The 27669-nt window shown below is 50.8% G+C and overlaps 1 protein-coding gene and 1 long non-coding RNA gene across 10 annotated transcripts; both read right to left on the minus strand.

Annotated features, from left to right (window-relative positions):
- Nucleotides 1-9100: 9100 nt before the first annotated feature.
- Nucleotides 9101-23251, minus strand: Armc12 (armadillo repeat containing 12). 9 transcript variants are annotated; one of them, XM_074082348.1, is made up of 7 exons: nt 23005-23251; nt 20083-20197; nt 19252-19608; nt 18129-18604; nt 11017-11190; nt 10845-10916; nt 9101-9977 (listed from the first exon to the last, which is right to left on the minus strand). In XM_074082348.1, the coding sequence occupies exons 3-7, from the start codon at nt 19493-19495 to the stop codon at nt 9645-9647; spliced, it is 1299 nt and encodes a 432-aa protein (XP_073938449.1). In that variant the 5' UTR covers nt 19496-19608; nt 20083-20197; nt 23005-23251; the 3' UTR covers nt 9101-9644. The 9 variants fall into 9 exon arrangements, with proteins under 9 accessions (XP_073938449.1, XP_073938448.1, XP_073938453.1 ...); XM_074082347.1 differs by having other exon boundaries at nt 20083-21963; XM_074082352.1 differs by having other exon boundaries at nt 18129-18263; nt 18459-18604; nt 19333-19608; nt 20083-23251.
- Nucleotides 23252-24441: 1190 nt separating this feature from the next.
- Nucleotides 24442-27270, minus strand: LOC109689855 (uncharacterized). The gene is made up of 3 exons (XR_002212739.2): nt 26910-27270; nt 25307-26056; nt 24442-24803 (listed from the first exon to the last, which is right to left on the minus strand). It is a non-coding gene; the product is annotated as an uncharacterized lncRNA (long non-coding RNA).
- Between the last annotated feature and the right edge of the window lie 399 nt (nt 27271-27669).

Consider the following 27669-nt stretch of genomic DNA (forward strand, 5'->3'; position numbering starts at 1 on the left):
AGAGGATGATTAATGCAGCTTTTGTCCACCAGGCCCAGGGGGACACAAGGCAAAAGTTGCAAAAGCTTGAGGTGTTTGCTGGTATGACACCAGCCAACTTCCAGAGGTGGCCACAAAAGTCTTTGTCAATTGAGATCAGGAGGCCAAATGGGAGGCCAACAGAAAGATGAAAAGAAACGTGGACCTCCTTGCTGCAGCTCCAGCTGGACAGTCAGGTGGGCTCCAGCATGCAGGCCATGGCAGAGGAAGAGGCAATCCCTATGGATGGTGGTCGGGGCCCCTGGAACAGCCTCATCCTAGAGAGGAACTAAGGCAGGACCAGTGTGCCTACTGTCATCAAGAAGGACACTGGGAAAATGAGTGTCCCCAACAGCCCAAAGACCCCCAGAAGGCCCCCCGACCAGAGGCAGAGGCCAAGTTGTTGGAGGAAAGTATCGGCCTGCTCGGGAGAAGTGGTTGAACTGGCCACTTTTGAGTTGTGAGGAGGACTAGGATAGATGGGGCTCCATTCTACTGGGCCCTCTGGAGCCTATGGTCCAAATGAAGATAGTTGGCTATCCTGTTGACCTAATGGTGGACACTGGTATGACCCATTCAGTTGTAACCCAACCCGTGGGCCCTCTCTCACAGAGAAATGCAACCATTGTCAGGGCCACAGGAGATCAGACTCAGACTTGTCAGGATTCTGTCAAATACCTGAAAGGGGACTCATTAACTTGGGAGGAAAAAGTGTTAAATATGGATAAGAAATCTGGAATTACCGGAAGGTGTATGGGCCCCTAAGCGAGTGGTGGTCACGCACTGCCGAAGGCACCAGAAGGGGAGAAAACAGCTGTTCTGGGAAACTGAAGGCTGATAGGGAAGCCAAGTGAGCAGGCCTCACAAAAAGACAAATCTCAGCCTCGCTGACAGCTGCTTTGTTCCCATGCCCCTTATCTGAAAGGGACCCACGGTATACTTCACAAGAACAGGCTTAGTTTGAGACTGAAGAAGGAAATTTTCTACTGGACAGATGGTGGAAGGTTACTGATGGCCTCATTGCCATACCTGGCTCCCACATTTGTCAAGCAGCTCCATGACAGAACTCACTCAGGGTGGACAGCTCTCAAGACCACCTTGGCTCAGCATTTTTATGTCCCCAAGCTCTCCAACATAAGTAAGACAGTATGTGAGAGGTGCAGTTTGTGCCAGAAACAATCCCTGACAAAGCACCACCCCAGGTGCAAAGTGTTGGAGGAACTCCTTTTGAAAACCTGGCTGTGGACTTTACTGAGATGCCACAGGCCAGAGGATGTAAATATTTGCTGGTGTTTGTCTGCACCTTCTCAGGATGGGTGGAAGCCTTCCCTACTTGGACTGAGAAAGCCTGGGAAGTGGCCAGGTGCCTGTTAAAGGAAATCATCCCTCAATTCGGAGTACCCGTGTCTATTGGGTCAGACATTGGGCCAGCTTTTGTGGCTGAGGTGGTACAGTTGGTGGCTAAGGGATTAGGAATAACTTGGAAGCTATTCAAGGCCTACTGCCCCCAGAGTTCAGGGAAAGTAGAACGTATGAACAGGACTCCAAAATTGAATTGGGAAAACTATGCCGGGAGACCCATCTACAATGGGATCAGTTACTGCCCATAGCCTTGCTCAGGATTAGGGAAAACCCCCAAATTCTTTTTGGGTGTCCACTCCCTTAGTCAAGGGCCTGTGAGGGGACCTTAAGGAAAAAGGTGACTTCACCCTGCGACAGGCCCTTGGGTTGACTCTCAAAAATCGATGACTGGGTAAGAGAGAGACTCTTCATTAGCCTGACAACCCCCACACACCCTTACAAACCAGGGGATGCTGTCTGGGTAAAGGAATGGAGTGTTCAACCACTAAAGCCCCACTGGAGGGGCCCTTTTGTTGTTTTTTTGTCCACCCCCTCTGCAGTTAAGGTAGCAGAGATTGTTCCCTGGATCCACCACAGCTGAGTGAAGCCAGCTTCCCTCGAATGGGAGCGCATCCCTGACCCAGTCTCACCATGCAAGATCATCCTTCGGAATGCCTGAGCCCTTCCCCCACAGGCCCCTGCCTCCCGGGAGACAGCGGGAGGCCACGATGTCACTCAGGAAGCTGATTAGCCTATGCGTGGTGGAAGAGGAACCGCCCATCTCACCTTTGAGGATGAGTCCATTCCGTGTATTCGTCTTGCTAACTTGGTCAGCTCTCTACCTGGGACCTCCGGGCTTTAGACTGTGAAACCAGAGTTGGGAAATGTTACCCGGAAACCAGAGAAGAGTCACCTCACCCCAGAGGTTAAAGCAGCCAATGAAATAACGTGGTTATGTATGGGACGAGCTGGACCCCCGCTCCCGTTTCTGTCACCTGCCCTAAATGGTGTATAAGGAAGGCCCCCTTTGTTCTCGGGCCTCAGGCTTTGGACTGCTGAGTTGCTGCCGGCCTGCCTAATAAACTTGCTTTGGTGCCCTCTCAGTGTCTGTCTGAGCCCTCCTGCAACACCAGGGCCCCCTGGGAAGTCCTCGGAAGTCTAGGGAGGGGTGTGTGTGTCATGATTTGGATCTGAAGCAGCTTCAGAAGCTCAGGTGTTGGAGGCTTGGTCCCCAGTGCAGCGTTGCTCAGAGGTGGGACTCTTTGGAGGTCATTGGATCATGAGGGCTCTGACCTCATGAATGGATCAGTCCATGATGGATTCATGGCTTAAAGGTCAATCCAAAGGTGGTGGAAGCTTTGGGAGGAGGGGCCTTCTTGGAGGAAGTGGGTCATTGGGGTGTGTGCTTGGAGGGTATATTGCGCTCCTTTCCCTTTCTTTCTCCCTCTCCCCTCCCCCTCCCCATCTTTGTAGCCATGAACAAGTAGCCTCTGTCCCGCATTCCACCATGGTCTTCTGCCCCACCGTAGGCCCCAAGGTGACCGGGCCAAGCATGGACTGAAACCATGAGCCAAATAAACCTTTTGTCCCTGAGACCCAGGGCGTCAGCCCAGAGGTCAGCAGTGGACAACCTCACCTGACAGCCAGGTGTGCTGCCCCATTGGCAGGCACCTGACTATGACAGGGACCTTCCTCAGAAAGGCTAGAGGCTCCCCCAATCTCAGGTTCAGGTTCAGGTGAAACATTCACATTTTACCTCAGGGCCTAGCAGGGGGTGCCCTGACCAAGTCTCTTCCTTGTCCCATTCTGTGAGTCACCCGCGTTAGTCCCAATCACTTGGCAATGAAGACTTCTTGGTCATCTCAAGGCACTGGAAGGTAATCTCAACTACAGCTGCAAGTAAAAGAAGCTCAAACCAAACTAACTTATTTTAAAAATAAGATGCAAAAAACACTGCTGTGCCCATAGCTACGTGAGTCCAGGACTCCAAGAAGACACCTAATGTCAGCATGTGTTTGGAGATGTTAGGTCTCTCCCCAGCTTCAGCCTCACTTCCTCCCTCCCTGGTGGCAGTGGGTGGACAAAGGCAACGCCATGTAAAGTTGGGAGCACCTCCTCTGGGCACCCATGAAGAAAACACTAGCAGCCAGAGGTGGGGGGGACTTTTATTGGCAGGACTTCTTGGAGCCTGGGTAGGGTGGGTCCTCAAGGTCCCTGGGAGAGATGGGAATTGTGCTGAAAGGGCAGAACAACAGGGGTCTGCAGTATCCCATAGTCCTATATTCAGGGCTGGCACCAGGACAGGAATGCACCGAAGGCTTGATCCCTTAGCTGCCAGCACACCAAAAGAAGGGTCACTGAAAACTTGTGCCCCTGCTCCTCTCCCCAGGAAGCCCTAAGCTACATTCTGTAGAGCAAGGGATTTCAGTCACTTTATCTACAGCCCACATATCCAGACATGTAGCAGTTATTGTCAGCATCCAATTAGCCAGTGTCTGTCTCAAGCCGGCTGTTGACTGTCTTGCCAGCACCGCAGGCAAGACAGGCATATCCATACAATGTACAGGTGTGTGCCCAGAACAAAGTTTCATCACTTCTACTGCTTCTCAGTCTTTGGCTAAGGTCAAGTGCGAACTGAAGTTTTACCAGACAAGACTTAGGCCTGCCCTCTGTGATGGGCTCTGAGATTTTCTGTTCTACTCTCTCATCTTAAAATGCGGGTTGGAATCCACCAACTTGTGTTCACTGCCCCCTTCTGGTCTATCCCTTGCTCTGCCACTCTGTTGAGTCCAGCTGGTTTGTCTGCCCAGCTCACTGTGGACATCTTAACTGACTCCATTTGTCTATTCGTTTGTCATTCACTCATTTATCCAATAAATAAGTTTAGTGGCACCTACCCTATGCCAGACACATTATAGCCAGAGTCAGTTGCAGAAGGGGTGTGATACCGATGGCTGGGTGCTCAAAATGTCATTGAAAGGAGTGGAGGACAGGACCCTGACCGAGCTTCCTGGGATGGGTCCCGAAAACTGCAGAGCTGAGCTCCTAGAGGAGCGACTTCTCTGCCACCAGCAGGAAGGGGTGGAGTCAGAGGCCATCACTGTACCTGTTGGCTCCAGGAACACACATTCTGCTGTGATCTTGGGACCAGGAAGGTGCCACCAAATTTATTGCCTGTTATATTTGCCCTCTCAACAACAACAAAAAGTATGCTCTGCCCTTCCTAATCCATCCAGATTAGGTGTTGGATTGTCAACACCTAAGTCACACCTGGAATCCTCAGGTCAGCAGTCTGCAGGGTGGGAGATCAAGACTGGGCACCTGCTCTGAAGGTCCATTGTCAGCACCTTCACACTGTCCATGTGGCCTCCTGTGGGCTTTCTCCCTTTGTCCCTATATTTTTATTCTATCTCTTAAACCACCAACCTTTTTGTGTGTGTGTGGGACTGGTGTCTGAACTCAGGGCTTCACACTTGCAAAGCAGGTGCTCTAGCACTTGAGCCACACCCTCAGCCCCCAGTCATGATTTCAATGAATACCTCTCATGGCTTTAGGGTATGTTTTGTGGCACTCCCAAAATGTAGAGAAATAAACCAAATGACTGCAGTGTCACAGGAACCATACACTGTATGTCAGAAGTAGGAGTCAGCTGGGCAACAGTGGCTCAGGCCTGTAAGCCTATTTGGAAGCTGAGATCAGGAAACCCATCTCCAAAATAACCAGAGCAAAATGGACTGGAGGTGTGGCTCACGTGGTAGAGCGTCTGCTTTGCAAGTGCGGAGCCCTGAGTTTCAGGAGATACTCTCTGAAATAATTCAATACACAAATTTTCTACACTTTATACTTTTACTAGAATAACAAATTATTCCAAAAAAATTAAAGAAGAGGAGTTACAGCTCCTGCCCTGCTTCTTGGATGACTAGAACTGGGAAGGCAGGTGCTATGGCCTGAGACTTTCCACCATCCTGTGGGGATGTCCACATGAGGAGACACTGAGGCCTGTCATCAGCCAGCATCAACTGGCCAGTCAGAAGAGTGAGGCATTTTGGAAACAGGGCCTCCATCCCTGGTCAAGCCTTTAGGTGATGGCAGCCCTGGGCAAAGCTGCACTGACCAAGATGCTCCCTGAACCTAGATGGCATAGCCTGTTACACGCCCAGGCCAATGGGATGTTCTGTTGCTCCTGCAGACAAAGGTCACACGTGGAAAGCGTGTGTGCATCTAAACATACAAAGGCACAGTAAAAACAAAATAAAAGATTTTAAAACTGCACACCCGTGTAGGGCAGGACTGGAAGTGGCTCTGGGTGAGTGGTGCATGACTGTGAAGGAGGCCTGGGACATTCCTACTGGAGACCACTTAGGCTAAGCTAAATTTATGAAAATTTCTTTCTTCAATAATAATTTAAACTTAGCATACTATAACTTTTTTACTTTATAAATTTTTAATGTTTTAACTTTTGAGTCTATTGTCATGACATTGAACCTAAAATATGAACACATTTGTGGCTATAAAATATTTTCTTTATTTCTATCCTTATTCTATAAGCTTTGCTCTATTTTTAAAATTTGAGATTTTTTAAACTTTGTTAGCATGCTTGTTAAAAACTAAGACACAGCCTAGGCTGACCCAGTCAGTCTAGGGTCACAGTCATCAGAATCACCGTCTTCCACCTCCATGTCTGTCCCACTGGAAGGTCTGTGAGGCATCACATGCCACCCGTGGTGAGAATGACTCCTTCTTATGGAATTCTTTTGAAGTTGCTACTCAGTTCACATTTACCTTAAAAAAAAAAAAACAAGTAGAAGCAGTCCACGTGAAAATAAAGGTTAAAAGGTATAGTAGAGCCGGGCGCCAGTGGCTCACGCCTATAATTCCAGCTACTCAAGAGGCAGAGATCAAGAGGATCATGGTTTGAAGCCAGCCTGGGCAAATAGTGAGACCCTATCTCAAAAAAAGGGCTGGCAGAGTGGCTCAAGGTGTAGGCCCTGAGTTCAAATCCCAGTACCACACACACACACACAAGTATAGCAGAGGGCTAGAGGCATGACTGGAGCTGGAGCCTTGTTTCAAACCCCAGTACCATTAAAAAAAAAAAAAAAAAGTATAGCAGAGGCCAGGTAAGGTGGTGCATATCTGTAATTTCAGGTACTTGGGAGGTGGAGATCAGGAAGATCACAGTTTGAAGCCAGCCCAGGCAAAAAAGTTAGCAAGACCTTGTCTCAACAAATCAGTTGGAAATGGTGGCACATTATAAATCCCAACTACTCAGGAGGCTGTAGATAGGAGGATCGCAGTCTGAAGCTGACTCCTGGGCAAAAAGGCAAGCCTTTTTGCAGAAAATAATGGAAGCAAAAAAGGGCTGGGGGCATGGCTCAAGTGCTAGAGCACCTGTCTAGCAAGTGCAAGGCCCTGAGTTCAAACCCCAGTACCACTAAAAAAGAAAAAAGTAAATACATAAACCAGTAAATAATTGTGATTGTCATCAAGTATTATGCACTTGGCATGATCGTGGTGTGGTATGTCCACACCCCTGGCTGCACAGTGGGTTTGTTTACACCGCATCACCACGCACATGTGCGGGAGTGGTGTGCTTGGCTCCCTCGTGGTGGCTGTAGCTCTTCCTTCCAGGCCGCAGTGAGTGGCTGGATGTGCCCTACTGCAAAGAAAGAACCGGTGTGTAAGACCCACACTTTAGACTGCTAAGGCCGGAGCTTCTAGAAGTCTCAGAGGCCAGACAGTGGGAGGAGGAGCTGGGCTGCAGAGGGACAAGGGTCATCTGTGAAGAGTGGGCCAGTGGCCGCATCATTGAGAAGACAACTCAAGCTGCCTGCCTAAGGGTACTTTTGGGGGTTTTGGTGGTACTGGGAATCGAACCCAAGGCCCCACACATGCTAGGCAATGCTTCATTGCAGAGCCACATTCCCAGCCCCAGAGAGGAGTTTTCGCTCATCAGATCATGTGACTTTCTTTAAGGCTGGAACTGTGAGAGTTGGGAGGCTCTGTGGGTTTGGTGGATGGTGCCCCACGGGTTCTCAGACGAGCCGGGAGTGAGGAAGGCCAGTCAGGATGGAGACAGGAGGGAAAGGGCCTCACCAGTGACATACACTTGGGGGCTGGCTGAGGGTGAGTAGGATGAGGTGGACTTTTGACAAATTCTACTGGGGTGGCCACAGCGGCAAGAGGAGCAGCCGAGGCCTGAACCCAGATAGAGATGGGGATGTTGAGTCAGAACTGGCAGTGACTACCCACTCAGGTGACAAGGGGACAGAGATGCAGATGGTCCCTCTGTAGGAAACTGGCTCTTTCCTCATCAACAACCAGCCTCTATCATCCCAACACCACCAAGTTGACATGGGTCCTGGGTCAGGGACTGAGGGACCAGATTTCTTCAGCAGTTCAGTGGTAACTGGGTCCTTAGAGCCAGAAGCATCCGGGTCCTTCTCCACATCCCCAGCTTCCGAGTTAGAATCCACCGTCCGTACTCATAGGGCGGGGGCCAAGGAATATGAGAGGAAAAAAAAAGCCCAGGACTAGAAGATTCTAATCCTGTAATTCTGTTTCTTTGGTTTTTGTTTGTTGAGACAGGGTCTCACTGTGTAGCCCAGGCCACCCTCAAACTCACAGTCTTCCTGCCTCAGCCTTCCAAATGCTGGGATTACAGACGTGAACTAGCACACCTGGCTGCAAGTCAGTTTTCCTTTTGGAGTTTCTTTTCCTTTCAGTAAATGTCAGGGTTGGTTCTGGACTAGTTTTCAAGTCCTGCATCTGAGGAACACTGGGACCCATGAGCTCTGCTGCCTGAATTGAGTGATAGCAGACTGCAAATGGCTTCAATTTTAGTTTTTTTTGGAGACTTCAGGGTTATGGTGTTATACTATTGCTTTGGTCCGCAAGGCTAAGTTCCAGTGACTTTTCATAAAGGATTCTGGGACATGGACCCCAGCCTGAATCTGAAGGGAATACAGAAACACCAGACTCAACTCCAAGGACCCTTCTGTGTTCATCTTCCATCTTCCCAATGATGACTGCATAGCTCAGGACCTGCCGCTGAGGGTTGCCTGCAGAACAAGGTGCCTCACGTGAACTCACGTCATCACAAAATTCTCCCACAGTCTTATGAGGTGAGTACTCTCATTCCATTTGTTTTGTAGAGGCAGGGATTGAGGCTACAATAGGTTAATTGTCTCCCAAGGTCACACAGCCAGTAAGTGACAGGGCTGGGATTCGAACCCAGCAGTCAAATTCCAGAATTCTCACTCTTACCCAGTAAGTCTCTTGTTCTCGGTCGTTAATGCTGTCACCAAATCTTTTCAATTCTTCCTTGGGCATGTGGTAAGATGGATCTCCCCTACCTACTTTGATGAAATATGAGCCAAAGTGCTAAGCATTATTTCTGGTGGAACTTTTGAGTCGGTTAGTCCTGCTTTTTCCCTCTTTCACAGTAGTAGAAACACAGTGAAGGAGTTTCCTTAGCCTGAGTCCCCGAGGATGACAAGTGGCTCCCCCCACACCCCCCAGTGAACTGCAATGGGCAGTTGGCATGAATAAGAAATAACCTTCACCATTTTTAAGCCACTGAGATCCCAGGCTTGTCTGTTACTGTGTCTAGTCTTGCCCATCCTGACTAATTCAATGCTACGTGTTATTTCCTGTTGATTATCTTAGGTTTCCGTCCCTAAGCCTATTGAATTAGTCAGCTTGTCATTACCACAGCGAAATACCTGAGGTAAAGTACTCATGGAGGAAAGAGAAGTTTATTAGGCTCACAGTTTTGGAGGTTCAAAGTCCAACATGAGGCAAGCCCCATTGGGTCAGCCTCTGGTGAGGGCCTCAGTGGATAGTGTCACATCATGGCAGGAGTGCATGTGTGAGGAAGCATCACGTCACCAAACAGGAAGTCACAAAGAGACTGGGGTCCCATAATCCCTTCCAAGGACACAGTGACCTAGGACCCTCCCACCAGGACCCACCCTTTAAAGGTCTACACCATCTTCCAATACCATCATCCTGGGAACCCACACAACTTTGGGGAGGGGGTACTTAAACCAAGTCCCTCTCCCTCTCCCACCTCCCCAAAAGCATCAGCTCCACATTCACATTTGAAAAGCAGTGAGAGAAGAAGGGGTCAGTCCCTCAGACATGGACATGGGGTGGACTGTGGGAGGTTTTCCCAGCTCTGGAGCAGGACATCTCCACCCAGCCCTGGAAGGCCACAGACAGACACTCCATCTTCAGGAAGTCTCAAGCTTCTCTCCCATATGCATTTATTGGTTCTCCTTGTTTTATTCCCCACTTTTGAAGTAGGAATGACTGGACTGGCAGGAGGACTGCCGGGGTCCCAGGTCCTGGGGACACTGCAGGCTGACTATGACCTTGCAAGCCTGGATCTGAACCTCCTCCTCGGGGTGGATGACCAGGGCAAGCAGCCGGTCTGCCAGTCTTGACTCATCCCCAAAGAGGGCTGCATGCAGGGACTGCTCGTTGTAATGCCATTTCACAGTCCGGTAGTGGGGTGCATTCAGGCCCTCACTCAGCCGCTCAGCAAATACCAGTACCTCAAACAGCAGACTTCCTGGCTGTGTGGACTGGAACAGGTTCAGAAAGTTGGAGTGCACCTGTGATGTGGGAATGGAGAGAGAACGGGAATGGAATTCCCAAGCAAGTTCTAAAATTCTTGTTCTTCTGTTCTCCTATTGTTTCAACTCTCTAATAGCCATAGGTCTTAGTTTGCATCATCACTTTTAATTTAATTACATTGTGGTGATAAAACACAAGTGATTTGATAATCATATGGATTCTAGGAAATTTGTTGAGGCAAATTTTAAGGCTTCTTATCTGGCTACTTTTTGTAAACATCTTATGTGTGCTTGAGAGGAACATGCGTTTAACAACTATAGAGTGTTCTAGGTATGTCTAAGTTTGAGTTTGTGTTATTTGCTGGTAAGGGTAAGTATACCCTTACTAGTTCCAGGTTTTCTTTAATCCATCAATTGCTGAAAGAGATATTAAAATCTTCTCAATCTTCTGCTGTGGTGATAGATTTGTTCACTCCTCCATATAATTTCATCAAATTTTGCCATATATACTTTGAGATTATGTTATTTGGTGCATACAAGTTTGGAGTTGCTTTATCCTTGTGGTGAACTAAACCACCAATTATTACAGAGTAACCCTTTCTAGTTCTCATAATGCTTTTTACCATTAGCTGCTTTTCTCCAATATTAAAATACCTGAATTAACTTTTGTTTTGTTTCCCATGCTCCTAATTTTCAGAATTCAGAAAGCCCCTCAAAGGCGAATGCCCTTCCCAACAAGCAGACCCTCATTCTACCAGGGGAATGGGACTTCTTCAGTGCATCTAGGGCAAAGGCAGGAAGAGAAGTGAAGCAGTTCATCAGGGCTGAGTCTGTCTGGAGAACATCCTTCTTCCCTCCCCAACACTTGAATCAGCATCCTTCATCTCTCTGCAGTCTGTTCCTCACCTGGCAGTTGAGAATGTCATAGAGAAGGTCATTCTTCTGTGCCAGGTAGCTCAGTAGTCGCAGGGCTTGCACCTGAATCAAGGAAAGAGTCAAGCATGAGAAGACAGGTGAGGCTGGGCCTCACTCCTCACTCTGGGTGCTGGGCCGGGATTGCTGCTGTGTTGGCAGTCACCTGTGCCAGGATGTAGTCTGACTGCACGATCTCCATCAAAGCAGGCATCACCCGTCGCAGCTGGGGGTGAACATAGTCAGGCAGCGGAAGGTTGTTGAGGAGTCTCAGGCCTGCGACGTGCAGCTCCGTGTCCCAGATGGTGGAGATCAGTTCCAGCACCTTAATGGAGTGCTCCTGGGTGGGAAGGACCAGAAGAGAGGGTGTCACCATCCAGCCTCCACAGCACTCTCCACTGCCCCACCCAGGACCACAGTGCCAAATCCAATGCACAGCCCTCCCGAACTTGACCTCTAAACATCATTTGGCTTTGTCGAGCTCCCCTTGAACTTTTCTTTGCTTGAGTTCTGTTTCAGTCTCCTTTCCTGGCTCTGCTCAATCTTTCTCTGTCTCCGTCACTCCCTCAGTGGCTCAAGGACAGAATTAAACACTGTCCATTCAAAGATGCTTCCAAGTTCAAGTCTCTGGCCTGAACTCTAGGCTCACTATCCGCGGCCACTTCCACCTTTCTCCCGAACGTCCATAGACCTCTCTGTTAACACGATTCCCCAAACCTGCTAATTGATTAAATAAAAAATTTGTGGATTCTTGGTTTTCTCTCTCGTCTCTTTTTCAGTCCCTCAGAAAATCCTGTTGGTTTTCCCTTCACAATCGATCACAAGGCAACCCATTCCTCACCACCCCCACTTCCAGGCTGCTATCATTGGTCACCTGGATTTCTCAGCAGCTTCCTGTCCCCCACCTCTGTCCCTGTCCTCGTCCTCAGAAGAGCGAGTGCTAGACACATGGCTCCTGTGCCCAAAAGTCCTGCTCTTCTGGGGTAAAAGCTGAGTTCCTACAGTGGCGGACAGGCCCCACGACATGCTTCTTTCTCCTTGTGCTTCTGTTTCCTCTCATCTCCTGTCTTCTCTTTGGCTCCCATGGTTCCCACCACAGTGGCCTCTTAGCTGTTCCTTGAACGTGCCAGCCACGCACCTGTCTTAAGGCGTCAGCACAGGCCGTTCCCTCTGCTTACAACGCTGTTCCCTCAGACACTCACAACTCACTCCCACCTGCCACAAGACTCCGCTTCAATGCCGCCTTCCCTAACCCCCACCCCACGCTTCTGTGCCCTCCATCTTCACTTTATTTTCCAGCATAATAAACATGTCTTTGCTTTTAAATAAATCATTGATTTGCAACTAATGACTTTTATTTAGAAACAACTATAAAGTCATGGGAAGTGGCAGAAACAGGGGAGGGAGGTTCCCTGTGCACTTCACCATGTCCCTCAGTGGTCACACCCTACATAATTATAGACCGTCTGAAAACTAGGAAATGGTATTGGAGTTCTGTCACTTTGTCCCAAGTACATATTTGTGTCACTGCCCTACCATCAGTAGGTAAGTCCATCAGAACCATCTCAGCACCACAATGACCTCCCTCACGGGACCTGTTTACAGTCACTGCCACCTGCTTCCTAGGGTTGAATCCTGTCGAATGCTAATCTGATTTCCAGCTCTGTAATTTTTTTGAGAATGTGATATAAACGAAATCATACTTTATGTGACTTTTTTTTTTAAGTACCGGAGTTTGAATTCAGAGCCTCACGCTCACTCGGCAAGCTCTCTAGCACTTGACCCATACTCCCCCACTTATGTTTTACTTTAATTACTTTTTCAGATAGGATCTTGGACTTTTGTGTGTACAGGGGTTGGCCTTGGACCATGATCCTCCTACCTGTGCCTCCCGTGTTGCTGGGATTACAGGCATATGCCACTGTGCCCAGTTTGTTGAGATAAGGTCTTGCTAACTTTTTGCCTGGGCTGACTTTAAATCACCATCCTCCCAATCTCTGCCTCCCATAGCTGAGATAACAAGCATATACAACCACACCTGGCCCTTTCATATGACCTTTTGAGATTGTTTTTTTTTCTCCATTCAGTGCAATGCCTTTGAGATCTACCCACGTTGTATGTATCAAAAGTTCATTTCTTTTTATTGCTGAGTAGTATTCCATTGTATGGATATACCATAGTCTGTTTAACCACCCACCCATTGAGATACATTTTGGCTGCTTCCAGTTTGGGGGCTAATTCAAGTAAGGCTGCTAAGAGCAATTCTGAGCAGATTTTTGTGCAGATGTAAATTTTCATTCTCTAGAATAAAAGCTGGTTGTTAAATGCATATTTTAATGTTTTAAGAAACTGTCAAGCTATTTTTTGAGTGGCTGCTCTTTCACTTTATAGTCCCACCAGCAATACAGGAAAAGATTCAGTTTCTCCACATCTTCTCCAGCATCTAGGATTTTCAGGAATTTTGATATTAGGTCCTCTAATAGGAATATATATTAACATCTCATTGGGTCTTAATTTTGCATTTCCCTAATGGCCAGTGGTGTTAAACATTTTTTCGTGTGCTGATTGTAATTTGTGTGTCCTTATCAGCAAAACTTTCCAAATCTTTTGCCCATTTTCAATCTGGATTGCTTGGGTTTTTTTGCAGGGTTTTTTGTTTTATTTTTTGGCAGTACTGGGGTTTGAACTCACAGCCTCACCCTTGCTAGGCAGGTGCCCTGCCACTGGAGCCACTCTGCCAGACTTTTTTTTTTTTTTTTTGTGATAGGTTTTTTTGAGACAGGGTCTTGAAAACTATTTGCCCGGGCTGGCCTTGAACTAAGATCCTCCTGCTCTCAGCCTCCTGAGGAGCTAGATCACAGATGTGAGCTATATGTGCCTCCCTGTTTTTTGTTTGTTTGTTTGTTTGTTAACACTGAGTTTTAAAAGCTGTCTGTATAATCTTTGTGAGTCCTTTGTCAGATGAGTGTTTGCAAATATTTTCTCCCACTCTGCCACTTGTCTTTTCATCTTTTTTAAGAGGGTTTTTCTTGGAGCAAATGTTTTTCATTTCAATAAAGTTCAACCTATAATTTTTTTTTTGGCAGTATTAGGGTTTTGAACTCAGGGCCTTGTACTTACTAGGCAAGCATGCTACTACTTGAGCCATAATCCCACCCCTTTTAGTTATTTTTCAGATAGGGTCTTGCCCAGGCTGGCCTCAGACCCAGATCCTCCTATCCTACCTCCAACATAGCTGGAATTACAGGTGTATCTCATCACTCCTGGCTTGCATTTTGAGACAGGGTCTCACACTTTCACCTAGACTGGCCTCAAGTCCAATCTCCCATCTCCACCTCCCTTGTAGCTGGGATTACAAACATGAACCACCACACTCAGCCCCAAATTATCTTTTTGTTTCTTATATGTAGCATGCTTTTAGTGCCACAAACTCTTCACCACCCGTCCTTCCTTATCCTCCTGCCTTGTCTCCAGGGCTTAACATGTGCAACAGGCTATGTATTTTCTTTATTTGTGTGTCGCCTGACTTGCCCTGATAGAATATAAATTCCACAGGGGCAGGGACTTTTCCTGCTCTTTCACAACTTTGTCTTTAGGGTGTACACCAGTGTCCAGCACAGAGTGAGGACTCAGCACACAGGTGTAACACGAATAGAGGGACACTGGGTGCTGAGATGCAAGATGCCTAGGCCAAGAGGCCTTAGCCTCTTGGCATGGAAGCAGGCGTTCCATCAATAACCAGTGCTCCCTGCCCACCTCACTGTCTGCTGAGACCTGGAGGACAGGTAGGAGTTAGCCAGCGCTTCAGATGGAGCCAAGAGCAGGTGCAAAGGCCCGGGGGTGAGACAGCACGAAGCACACAGGTTAGAAGGCTGGTGTCAGGCAAGGAGGGGTATCCCAGTGTCATGCCGAGAGCTTCAAGAAGGACCCAAACAGGGAGTGTGACCAGGAATGGAGGAAGCTCTATGTTGGATGTGTTGGGTTAGGGAACCTGTGGGCTGTTCAAGTGGCTAAGTCTAGGCGCAGCTGGCCATGGGGAAGCAGTGGGGAGGCCCCCAGGCTTCAGAGACCAGGAGAACACATCAAGATGGGAACCAAGGGCAAGGACTTTTACTGGAGAAGAGGGGTCAGTCCTGAGGACACAGATGGGAGGCCCAGGCCACCCATATTGGAATTTCCAGGGGGGATCCTTGTAAAAAATGCAGTTCCCCTGTTAAATGAAACTCTGTAAAATGGGCCCCTAATCTCTCTGGGAGATTCTGATAGGACCCAAAGGACCACTGAGAGGTGGAATAGAGGCAGCTGGCAAGTGGATACCTAAAAACTTTGTTTGTTTTTTGAGATACGGTCTTGACCCACCTGCCTCAGTCTCCCAAGTGCTGAGATTGGGCAGGTGGAATGGCTCAAGCAGTAGAGCTCCTGCCTAGCAAGCATGAAGCCTTGAGTTCAAATCCCAGTGCTGCCAAAAAATTAAAATAAAAACCAAGTGCTGAGATTACAAATGTGTACTATAGCACTTGACCTGAGACTTTTTCCTCCAAAAAAGTTTGATACAAACATTAAAAGGTGTGTAGTTCTCAAATGTTGATGAGGTATGACTCAGCAGGAATTGGGTGCAGGGCTGATGGGGGTGGACATTGGAACAACACTTATGAAAAGCTGGGTACACCTTTGACCAAGCCCTCCCACTCCTGCACACACACCTCGAGGAGTGCTCCCAGGCCACCAGGAGGTGTGCACGAGGTGCTCATGCACGTGGGGATCAACAGCACCTGGGAACAACACAAATGCTCACCAGTGGGCAAGTGGTAGGGTATTCACACAACACATCACCACACACTGGGAAGGAAGCAAGGCCTGGGGCTGACATGTGGAGGCCCTGGGTTCCATCCCCAGCAAGGAAAAAGAAAAAAGGAAACACAGTTACCCACTACCAAAAGGAGGAAACCAAGCTGCCTAGTGAGGATGAATCATTAAATGTTCAGGGGAAGAGGGGAGAAACGCAAAAGAGTAGAAGCCTCAATATCTCCATGTGCATGAAGCTTAAAAACATCCCAAATTAGCCAGGCGCAGTGTCTCCCGTTTATAATCCTAGCTACTCCAGAGGCGAAAATTGGGAGGATCTAGGTTCAAGGCCAGCCAGGGCAAACAGTTTAGGGAGACTCCATCTCAACCAATGGCTGGGAGTGGTTGCACCTGCCATCCTAGCCATGCTGGAAGCATATATAGGAGGGCTGGGATCCAGGCCAGCCTGTGTATGAAGGTGAGACCATACAGAAAAAAACAACGAAAGGGTTGGGGGCATAGCTCAAGCAGTAGATGAGGCCCAAGGCCAAGTTCAAACCCCAGCACTGTAAGAAAAAACAAAACAAAACTATTATTTTACCTTTTTACCTTCCTTGCCCTCCCAAAATATTCAAATACGTGGGGGTCTATGCACATATGATGAAATGACAAAGGCTGTGGGGAAAATCAGGGAGCACAGGGGAGCCTGTGGGGTGGGGGAGGGCACCACTGTGGTCATATTCTGCTTCCCAGCCTGGGGTGGGCGATGTGTGTCTTGTTTTAATTTTTATTCTTTCTACCTTACCCATACAACAAGTTTATGAGTTTTAAATATTTATTTTTTAATTTGGGGGAGAGAGACCTTTTGCTTGAGGGAGATTTGAATCAAGGAAGAAGTGTTTTGGTATTGCTGTTTAATAAAACAGGAACTTAGAAACTGCTTTGCTCAAAAACACTGACTCCTTACTTGGACCCACAGGGAGCTAAAAGCGGGAGAGAAGTTAGCATCCCTGCCTCCATTTTGTACTCATTTCCTTTGCTCTGAGTCTCTCCCCTGCAGTCACCCTAGGTTCCAGGAAGGACAGGATTGACTGATAACATCTTTATGACAAGGGAATGAAACTGCCCCCAAGGAAAGGAACAGAGAACCTCACAGGACAGACCACCCCCAAATGAGGACAATGACCCATAACGAGGAGGCTGCACCCTGGAGCAGGAGTAATCGCCTCCTGGGGACCAGATTGCTCTCTCAAGGGATGACAGGGATAGATAGTGACTTCTCCAGAACCAGGGCTGAGATAATGACCAACCAGGGACTGCTTAATTGTGCACACCTCTCACGCTGCCCCAATTCTTCCTCTACTTAAACCCAAAGCTCACGTGGAAGATGGCTGACTGGAGTGCTTGCTTTGCCTCTTCCTGAGGCGTGAGGTGCGCCCAGGCTGCGAAACAAGCCTCCTTTCCCTGCCTTCACCTGCCCTTGTCTCTTTATTTGGCAGGGGTGCGTGGCTGGACCCAGAGGAACCTGCTGAGCTGGGCCTCTTGCCTAGGACTCCCAGGCACAGTACAATGGAGGAGTGAGAGCATGTCACCCCACCTCTACCTTGGTGGCCCTTAAGTAGCAGCAGGGTGGGGGCTGAATGGGTTTCACCACATCAAGAGTGCGGGAATGTTCAACCCTGGCCGAGCTCCAGAGAGGGGAGCAGGGCAGGGCTGGAGACTGAGGTCAATCACCAATGGCCAAGGGCTCCATCAATCATGCCTACATAATGAACCTCCAGAAAAAATCCCTAACCAGTGGGCTTCAGTGAGCTTCCAGACAGCTGAACTTCTGGTGGTACTGACAGCCTGGAGAGCACAAGGAAGCACCCCACCTCCCCCACACTTTGTCCTATTTATCTCTCTCATTGGGCTGTTCCAGAATGGTGCCTTTTCTTTTTTTTTGAAGGGGGAGGTACCAGAAATTGAACCCAGAGTCTCACACACACTAGGGAAGAACTCTATTGTTTGTGTTTCAATGTGGTCTCACTAACTGCCTGAGCTGGCCTCAAACTGTTGATCCTCTCCTACATCCACCTCCCCAGTAACTGAGATTACAGGCATATGCTACCATGCCTGGCCAGAACTATGTCCTTTATAATCAATTGATAAACATAAGTGTTTTTTTGAGTTCTGGGAGTCACTTTAGCAAATTATCAAGTCTAGGAAGGGGGTTGGGGAACCCCCAAACTTAGAAGCAGTTAGTCAGAAATCACACTTATCCACTGGATGGGAAATGGGGACCATTGTGGGACTGAGTCCTTAACTTGTTGGTATATGCTAACCTTGCATGGCCAGGTCTGAATTGAATCCTGGGGCAGGCAGCTGTACCTGGTGATTGGTGTCAAATGACCTCTAAGGGCTTTCTGTGATTTGGGGTTTAGAGATGTCACTATGCATTGCTCACTTTTATCCCTACATTCAGAGGCCTTCACGGCCTGTTGGAAAGCTCACCTGGATTTTGAGTCTAAATTTCCTGATGCCAGAGAAAGCTTTAAGTGCGTTCAGAGCTTGGATTTTGACACTGTTGTCCTTGTCATCCAGCATGTCACCCACCAACATGATGTCATCCGCAGTACAGGCAGAGGCCTGCAGTATGTGGGGAGAGATGGGAGAGGAAGGAGGGGCGGGTGTCCTGGACCCACTGCCCCTCCATGTCACCAAGACCCCTTGGCACACCCTCCCACCACCAGCCAGAGAGGTCTCAGGATGCAGTCTGGCCTGAGAAGAGGTGGGATGAGTTACAACCCCAGGGCCTGGGCTGGCCTCCCTTGCTTCCCTCACCTCAGCCTCCAGCAAGTACACACAGCGAGTGATGCTGTGTAGAATCATGCTCCTGACGTACTCATCCTGCTTGCACTCCAAAGAGTTGAGGAGTCTCCGGAGCTCACCCGAGTCCCGCCCGTGTCGCTCCCGCTCGATTGCCAGGCCTAGATAGTCACCCCAACCCAGTTCAGGCTGTGGACTCAGAAGTAATGAAAGCATGAGGGTGGGAAATCGGGGACAGGGACCTGGGGCCAAACTGCCTTAACTTTTCTGAAGAGAAGTCTTCTTGCTTTGTACAGTTGTACGGGGTGTATAGTGCACAGGGCACAAACCTAATATTGTCCTGTCTGTGTCATGATGTCATATGTGTCTATTTACTATCACAGCTTTCTGCATATGGCAGTAACAGATAGCGTTTCCTTATAATCAGCCCGCGGCAATGATCTTTCAGCAGATGGCAATAAAGGGTCTCACAGAAGGAGCCCCCTGTTCTGTATCATATGGACTAGGGGAATCTCTGGGTATAGGTCCTCAACTTTTCCTTTCCTTAAAGTCCCCAGTCCCCAGGCAAGAGAGGGACAGAGAAAGTGCTTGCGACAAGTTTCTAAGAAGCAGTGTTGGGAGCCAGAGTCCATGTAGGATTTGGAGACCCACCAGAGGAGAACTGTAGGAGGGGGTTCCCAAGTGAGAGCTATTACCCAGAAACCCCAAACTAGCTTTCCTAGTAGGGCCTGGCCTTGGGGTGCTGTGGGTAGGCCTGAGGAACAAGGAGAAAAGGGAGAGGAGGGAGAGAGGAACTTGAAGGAGTCACCTTTGGGCCTTCCCACACAGGAGGCCTCAGGAGCAGGTGCCTCCTGGGGCAGAGCCCCCTCCCCGGGGAGCAGACACTCACGGGCGATGCAGATGGGCGAGGCAGTGCAGAGGGGTGGTTTGCATTTTAAACCGGCCTTAATGGCCTTGTAGAGCAGGTAGATAGCCCCGGCGCCTGTGGCCAGGCCCACCACACTTTTGCGGAGGTCCAGGTGCCCCAGGCACTGGGGGACGCTCTTGCCCATATCTTCAGCGCTGCCTTGCGCCAGGGTGGGAGCTAGGCCCCAGGCCTACCTGGAGAGGCCTTCCGGAACCAGAACTCTGGCAGAACCAAGAACCAGGGTACCAGAATTGGAACCTAGGCAATAAAGGAAACTGAGGAAACCACAGGGTGGAGGACAGCAATCAGGAAATGGGCCCACCAGGGAGAGAGAGGTTCAGCTTTGCAGGCTGCAAGGAAGCTGGAGATCTGGGACAGAAACAGGCAGGAGCGGGTGGGGATGGGGCTCCAGGCAAAGGCTTGCCTTGCATCTGCAGGCCCTGAGTTCCACCCCTAGCACTTTTTTTCTTTAGGGGAGTCAGGTGGGAGGGCTGGGCAAGTAGCTCCCGAGGCTGCCCTTTCTTCCAGTAGAGGGCAACAGAGGCCATCTCTGGCTGGGGGTGGGGGGGCTTTTTTCTGGAAGAGGAGTTTGGGTTGTGCTGACTGGTCCCATTCCTTACCCTCTCTGGACCTCCCATCTTTTATCTCTTCCCTATGGAACCACCCCTGGGCCTGGGTGTTTCTTCATTCAGGGCTCCCTCACTCCATCAGAGGGCAAAAAGGAGGAAGCACCTTATAACGTTTTGAAGTCTAGGTCAAATCCACCATTTTGCAACTTCTGCAGGTGGTCTGGGACTTTGCCTGTCGGGTGAAAAGCCTTGAGGCAGCTGTCTTTGCATGTCCAGCCCTGAGGACCAAGGCTTGCACTTAGTAGGTGCTTATGTTCCCATCATTTTTTGAGGACCTCAGGGCAGAGTCATGACAGGGTCTGGAAAGTGAGACTCCAGGCCCATCTGATCAGAGCAATCCTGTAAGGAGAAGGCGCTGCCTTGCCTGGGTCTGTTTCTGCATCTGTAACCAGAGGGGTCCAGATTTTCCATTCTAAAACCCCAGGGGAGCTAGGTGTTGTGGTTCCCACCTGTAATCCCAGCTACATGGGAGGCAAAGGTAGGAGGATCACAGTTTGAGGCTAGCTCAGGGAAAAGCTCAAGAACTCATCTGAAAAATTGCTAAAGCAAAAAAGGGGAGGGGTATGGCTCAAGTAAGACCCTGAGTTCAAAACCCCAGTACCACCAAAACAATAATAAACAAAACTCCAGGCTAGCCACAAGTGCCTACATCTGTGAGTCCTACCTCTCATTCTCCCCACAAGTGGGAGGAGACTTGAGGCCTCCTCTGGAGTCACAAAATGCCATCACCCCAGAGCATAGGAGCCAACTTTGAAGGCTTTGATCTCTATCATGAGGACGGAGCAGGTGAGAACAGACCCTTCCTTGATTCCCATACTCTCTGGCCTCTCTCTGGTACACAACAGGGAGGTGATAAGCCCCCAGCTAGAGTCAGCCCAGCACTGAGTATGGTTGCAGCAGAACCTGCCTGGCTTTGGGCTACTGTTGGGAGAACTGGGAGAGGAGGCTCTGGGTCCTGGGTGCAAAGGAAACAAAGACCTAGCATCCTCAAAGGTGCTGCAGTCTGCTGGACCCATCACACCACAGGCTGCAGGCAGGGAAAAGGTCACATTCCTGGGCAGCCATTCTCTTCCTGCCTTCCCTTCCATCCTTAGCCCACCTTATAGGTCATTCCTGGCACTCTACCCTACCAGGTGAGTGACCACAATAAGGGGTGAGCAGAGCCCCACAGATGCCTCCTCACCTCTATGAAACCACCCATCACTTCCCATGCATTCAGGGCAACTGCCTAATGGGAACTGGTTGTTAAGTTACTTTACCTACCAAGGCACTAAAGACTACCCCTTGGCTTCAAGACCACCTTGGTGGATCTGAGGCTATATCCCTTAGTAGGTCCTTGCTTTGCCCTTATCCAGACTGAGACCCAAAATTCCTGCCCCACTCTATCCTGCAGAGTTGATTGTGTAACCCTCACCTCCTAACCAAACACACTCACCTGTTCTATAAAGACCTCCAAAAACAGAGCTTTCTTGGCCTTGGCCGTAACCTGATTCACTGTGGCTGTGCATAAAACCCATTCTTTTTGGTTCTGCCCTCAAATGATTCAGAGTGAGCAGAGGTAGAGGAATTCCCAGAGCAACGTCTTCACTAGTCCAGGGCACAATGAAAAAATAAAAACAGAGGAATGTCTATTTGTCATTGTAAAGTCAATGACTCCTTTCTTCGGAATGACTGAGGTTTTTCTGTTGTTGTTTTGTTTTAGAGACGGGTCTCACTGTGTTGTCCAGGCTGATCTCCAACTCCTGGGCTCAAGCCATCCACCCACCTCAGCCTCCCCAGTGGCTGGAACCACAGGTGTGCGTCACCAGGCCAGGCAGGAATGACTGTTTTGATTCAGATAATGTTTCTATTTTGAGAATTAGAATGTACTTTTACAAAATGATAATAGATGGTAGGTGTGTCTTGAATGTTCTTAAAAGCTGCAACTCTTTCTGGGAAGTTGGCTTTTATATTCTTGTTTTGTTTTTTTGTCACATCCAGAAATCTGAAACCATGGGCCAGAGAGAAGTCTGAGAGCCAATATATACAGAGCTGGCCAGGAGTTCCTTACCTGGCCCCACCAAGAAAGGATGTGGGCTGCCCTAACCCACAGCTCTGTGCCATCTGTACCAGCTCTTCACTCTCCAGGGCTACTGCTTTCATCACCTTCAGGGCAGATTAGTTTAGCTAATAGGAGTGTGGGACACACTGCCTGGGTTCAAAACCAGTTCAGCCACTTAGCTCAGTGATCTTTGTGCCTCACTTCCCCCACCTGTAAAATGGGACTAAGACCTACTCATGAGGTTGTTTGTGAGAGTTAGGCACTTGGATCAGTGCCCAGCACACAGAGTTCCATAAATGTTGACTATGGTTCCACCTGGGCAAAACCGAGAGCATGAGAAGGCAGCAGAGCACAGATGGCCAACCTAAATGCACCCTGAACTGAGACCTCCTAGAGGACCCTACAAACCCTAAACCAGAGGCACCATCCCCATCCCATTCCTCGGTGCTGACTTTGCCCCTAAAAACTATCAAACCACCTGTGAAACCCCAAGGCTAGTCACTTCCTCATTCTCTTTACCAATGCCCTGGCCATGCGTGTTTCTGCCTCGTTAATTAGAACCCGGGATGCTACTGGGGGCCTGCGACGAAAGACATCCCGCTAGGCCATTACCCTGGGTGACCCTGCGGCGTTCCGGGCCTCATTCGCTTAAAAGCCACATGAATATTGGTCTACCCCACACCCCAATGGAAAGGCTTTTGGAGTCTGACCGGCGCGGGTTCAAATCCCAGTAATGTGGGGTTTGGACAGATTGCATAACCTAAGTCTATTAGTACCTATGTTCCACCTGAAGTGCTGCCGGCAGGACTGACCGAGGAAAGGTGCTGCTCCTCTCAGTGTACAGCAGACGCCTAACACGGGAGAGGCCACCCCCACCCCCAACACACACACCCGCAAAGTCCGGAAACGAAAGGCTGGGGGCGCCCGTGCCCTGCTGCGGATCCCACACTCTCCAAGACCATCTCTTCCCGGGCTAGCGCTTACCCAGGCCCAGGAACCAGAGTCGGGAGACCCCCGGATAGCTCGTTACCCCGGCGAAGGCGTGGGGACCGGGGGAGACCGGGCCAAAGCACCAGAGGGGGAGACAGCACCCCCAGAGGAGGCCAAGGGGGGCGGAGGCCGCGCCTCCCCGAACCGGGCCTCCCCGCACGTCGCTCTCCTTCCCGGGCCTCCCTCCTCCCCCCGCGCGCATCCGGCGGCAGGCACAGGATGTTCTTTCGCTCCCGTTCCCCCCCCCCGCCCCCGCTCTCACTTTCTCTACGCTCCCCTCCTCCACTCCCGCCTCGCCCCGCGCCGGCACCTTGCTTAACTCCTTCTCTCCCGCGCTCCGCGGCGTGGGCGCGCCCGCTCGGGCTCCCACCTTCCCTGCCCGCCTCCCCGACGCGCAGGAGCCCGAGGGCTGCCCCGGAAGGCGCTGACCAAGCGCCCCGCCCGGCTGTTCGGGGCCCATTGGGGATGGACGGTGGAGGGACCGAGGCCGGCCCTCTCCGAACCCCTATTAGCTCGCCATGGCGAGGAGAGCGCGCGCCCCATGTCGCTGCCTGGAAGGCGCCGTGATCCCGAGCCGGAGGGGGCCCGGAGGGTCGAGGGCCTCCAACCTCATCCTCCCCCCACCAAGGTTGCGATAAGGAGCCGCCCCGGCTGCGCAAGAGGATGGAGAGAGGCCACGCCCCATCGCGTTACGTCACTGCTTCCAAGACAACCGGGGGCGGGGCAGTGGGCTGTAGATCTTAGGGAATCGAAGCCGCTCGGGGCTTTGGGACCGGGTGGGGTTGGTGGGGGTGGGGGTGGGGGCGGGCGTTTTAGTCTTTGCTTCTGCACTCGCCGATGTTGGAGAAACTGAGTGAGGGACAGCTCTGTTCACTCGTTTATTCAACAAATATTTATGCTTCGGCACTATGTGTAGGCATTGGGCTACCGCGCTCGATCCAAGCCTGCCCTCACCGGTTGTCGTGAACTCGGGTAGAGAGGCCATGTATCCCAGGTTATGTCCCTGGAACTGGTGTAATTATTAATAATGTCCCTTTACACGTGTAAGTATTCTGAAATGGTAGGAGTTAAGGCACACTTCGTCCCCCAATTCACAGAAGGCTCCAGCCATTCGGGGAGTAAGACAAACTTGTATGCTGGCCATGCAGCAGGCACTTTTCCTGGCACTCTGTAGTCTCTGTGATCTTTACCCCTCATTCTTCAAGACAAGTATCCTTTAACGCCTTTTACAGATGAAGAAATGGCTCGGAGAGGTTAAGAGATTGATTACCCAAGGCCCAACAGCTAAGTGTTAGAACTGGGATCCAGACTTGACTCTCTGGGGGTCCTAGTGCCCTTCCCCATAAAAAGACGCATGTCCCTGCATTAGAGGGGTAGAAAATGATATAGGACATGGTTAGGCAATAAAACATAGAAAAGACTGAAGGCAACTCACAAGGCTCAAAGGGAATTTATTGATGACAAACTGATCAAAATGGCGTGGAGGTTCTCAGATCCTTCTGGTGGGGGGTGGATTTTGACCTGGGTCAAGATTGGGTGGCAGGGGCCAGGATTACTCTGAGTGTGTGGGGGAGAAAATGACCATTGGACTAGGGCCCCACAGCAAGGCAGGCTAGACTCTCTCAAGGACAAGATCCCACTGGAACCTCTGTCTGCACAGCTCTCCTTTCTGCCCTCTGCCCTCTGGCTTCCCAGCAGGCAGGTGCACTCAGTCCACTGTGCACCAAGGTGCAGCTGGGATCTTGCACAAACTCCCTGTGGCTGACTTGGATGTCTCTCTTCTGCAGCTTCCTCTGAAATTTTAGGAGAAATGAATGGGGCCCAAGTAAGCATTGGGAAGTCACTAGGTTTGGTGGGAATGGGGAGACCAAGTCAGGAGACAGACTTGGAAGGATGAGAAGGGAATGTGACCAACTGGATGGGTTCACATGAGGAACATTTGCTGCCCTCCATGAACAAATCTAGATCCATTCACAGGCAACACAAAGGTTAGCAGCTGGTGTACCCAGAGTGCTTGGTTGAGGAGTCTGAAGTTGATAACGTACACAGTAATTGGTGTTTGAGAAAGATTATTCCAGCAAGGGTAAGCAGGGTGTGGAGGAGGAAGGGAAAACCTGGGCTGGGGAGACAGTGTGGCAAATTGGGCCAAAGGTGAAATGTACTGGGCTGGAGAGGAAGGAGAGAATGAGAGAGGTACTGAACAAACATTTTAAAATACAAGAAACAGAGGGAAGGGATCTGCAGATTTGGTGATATTTAGGATGGTGAGGAGAGGAAGCAGTTAAAAATAACTCACCTTTCATTAGGAGTTTGGGGGACTGGGTCACAGTGGGCATCAGGGGGGTATGAGTTCAGTCACTTCTAGTCTCCCATGGTGACCGGACATGGAGATGGTGGTGTCCAGAAGGACTATGTCCCAGTCACCACTCCAGAGCATCACTAACACCAGCCATCCTGGGACACCACGGGCAGATTTCAGACATTTGATTGAAGTCTGGTGTAGATGGCAGCCAAGGTACTTCACTCTGGGGGATTTGGTGATCTGACTGGGTGATAGGATGTGTGGGAAGGGTGCTGGCTGTGCAGGAAGGTGGTCCTGGCTCAGGCTTGGGTTGGTATCCATAGTCTCACTTTCAGCTGCAGAGTGAGCGGGCCACACACCATCAAATGCGCCTGGGGCCTGAGTACCAGGTGAGGCACTTTAGCAGCTTAGGGTCCCTCCAACAGCCCCACCCTTAAAGGCCCTGAAGCTCAGGCCTGAGCGGCCTGCCAAGGCCTTTCCTGGAACCCAGCAGAGGATAGAGCCCCTCCCTGCATGCCCTGGCACTCTCCAGGCACAGGGTGTCCCTCTGGGCACCTTGCAGACACCCCATGAAGCTAGAGCGTGAAACAGCCCTTCCTTCCCAGGAAAAGCCCTGCTCTTGGCTGCTGTCATCCTCCCAGTGGCCCCACCAGACCATGGAGACAGCAGGCACAGGGGAGGAAGGTGGAATTTTGTGGCTGGATGGCAGATTTCATAGGTCTTTGCTGTGGCTTCAGGTGGAGGCTGGGGACGGCAGAAAAGCAAGAGTCTCAGGCTTCAAGGCTCTGCACCACCTGCTTCACCCTCCCTCCCAGGAGGAACTCTTCAGGGGCCTAGTGGTTTTGAGGGGAGGGGACAGGAAGAGACTCTGAACTCTGGGTCAGCTGAGGACAGAGACAGGGGAGAGCTCTTGCTCTATATTTTATTCTTTTTAGGATGCTCTTTTCTCTACTTCCTACCCCATGGCCCCCCAGAACAAACTCCTACCTGTCAGCAACTAGCAGGTACACCCCTACACTAAGACATACAGAGGCATCCCAGAGTGGCGGGGTTTGGGGGACATGGGGCGTGAATCCAGCAGCATGTACCGGACCACATCTATCAAGGTGGTGAGGACAGCGCCATCTCCCAGGTGGGCAGAGCCTGCTCTGCAGGGGCCGGGACCCGGAGCCCGCAGCGCAAGAAAGCCAAGTCCAGGCGGCTCAAAGGGCCACGTGGAGATCCCGCGCTGCAGGCTGGGGCGCTGCCCCTCCCGCTCGCGGAGCCACCGAGCGAGCGAGCGAGCGAGCGAGCGTCGGGCGGCCGCTGACCGCAGGCTGCAGGAGCGGTTGATCTGGGGAGCGAGCACACCCACTTACCCAGCTGCTGAGTCAGGCTGTTCTCGCTCGCGCTCACCCGCCCGCCCGCCCGCCCGCTCGGGACATTGTGTTCCAGCCCCGGCGCGCTGGCAGTGGGCCCAGGCGCTCACACCAGCCTCCTCGCCCTGTTTGTGCTCGCGGCTTGCGCTCGGCGCGCAGCCTCCCGCGATCGCGGCCTCCCGGCCACCGCGGCCCTCCGAGAGCGCATCCCTCGGGTCCCCACAGGCCTGCGCACTCACCAGCCTTGGAGCACCCAGCCAGCCATCTCCAGGGAACCTCAGGCTTGGATGGGCCCTGGGTTAGCACAGCTCGTGGGGGGCAGGTGTTGGGAGGTCCACGAGGGACAAAGAGCCTCCGAGGCTGCCGCCCGCGCCCCCAAAGCGCGCAGTCAGTGCAGGAGGCTGGAGCAGAATGGCTGGGAGCACGCCAGCCTCGGACCTGGGAGCACGCCAGCTTCGGACCTCCCTGGGATGCAGTCACGTGACAACGGAAGCCCGTGTTGAGGGGGCCAATTCAAGCGATCCCCGGAAAGAGCCTCTCTCTTCCATTTCCCCATCCTTGATCTTTCACGGAAGCCAGGAACATGGGATTCCTGGCGCTCGCAAACCAAGCCCGGCCCTTTTGGACAGCTTGGGAAACCCCTGGAAGGACGCTGGGACTAGGAACCGCCCAGACAGTGGAGGGTGGGAGTGGTGGAGAAGGTCAGGGTGAAGGAAGACGACCCCAAACCTGCCGCTGGAGCCTGACTCTTCCCTTTGACCAGCCCCAAACCCTGGTTTATTCAAGAGCCATGATTTCTCTTGCCCCATCCTGCAGAAAGACCTTACTGAGCTGGTCCTGAAGTCCCACCTTCTCCAAACTAAGGAGGGAACAGATTTATTTGCTGAACATGAGGAAGGCCCTGTATTGGGTCCTGCTAAAATTGTCATGAAAAAGTTTGACACAGTTCCTAAAGTCCTTTATTCTTCCTTCTTCCCACCTGTACATTTGCTGTGCCAT

The sequence above is a fragment of the Castor canadensis genome, chromosome 8 (assembly GCF_047511655.1).
Source record: "Castor canadensis chromosome 8, mCasCan1.hap1v2, whole genome shotgun sequence".
Classification (NCBI taxonomy): domain Eukaryota; kingdom Metazoa; phylum Chordata; class Mammalia; order Rodentia; family Castoridae; genus Castor; species Castor canadensis.

Excerpts from the sequence above, each read along its gene's own strand:
- Armc12 (XM_074082349.1), bottom strand. The coding sequence starts at position 19,495 with ATGGGCAAGAGCGTCCCCCAGTGCCTGGGGCACCTGGACCTCCGCAAA. Across the intron at positions 18,605-19,251 it reads CTGTGTGGGAAGGCCCAAAG|GCCTGGCAATCGAGCGGGAG; the intron begins GTGACTCCTTCA and ends GTGACTATCTAG. Across the intron at positions 10,917-11,016 it reads CAGACTACATCCTGGCACAG|GTGCAAGCCCTGCGACTACT; the intron begins GTGACTGCCAAC and ends TCCTTGATTCAG.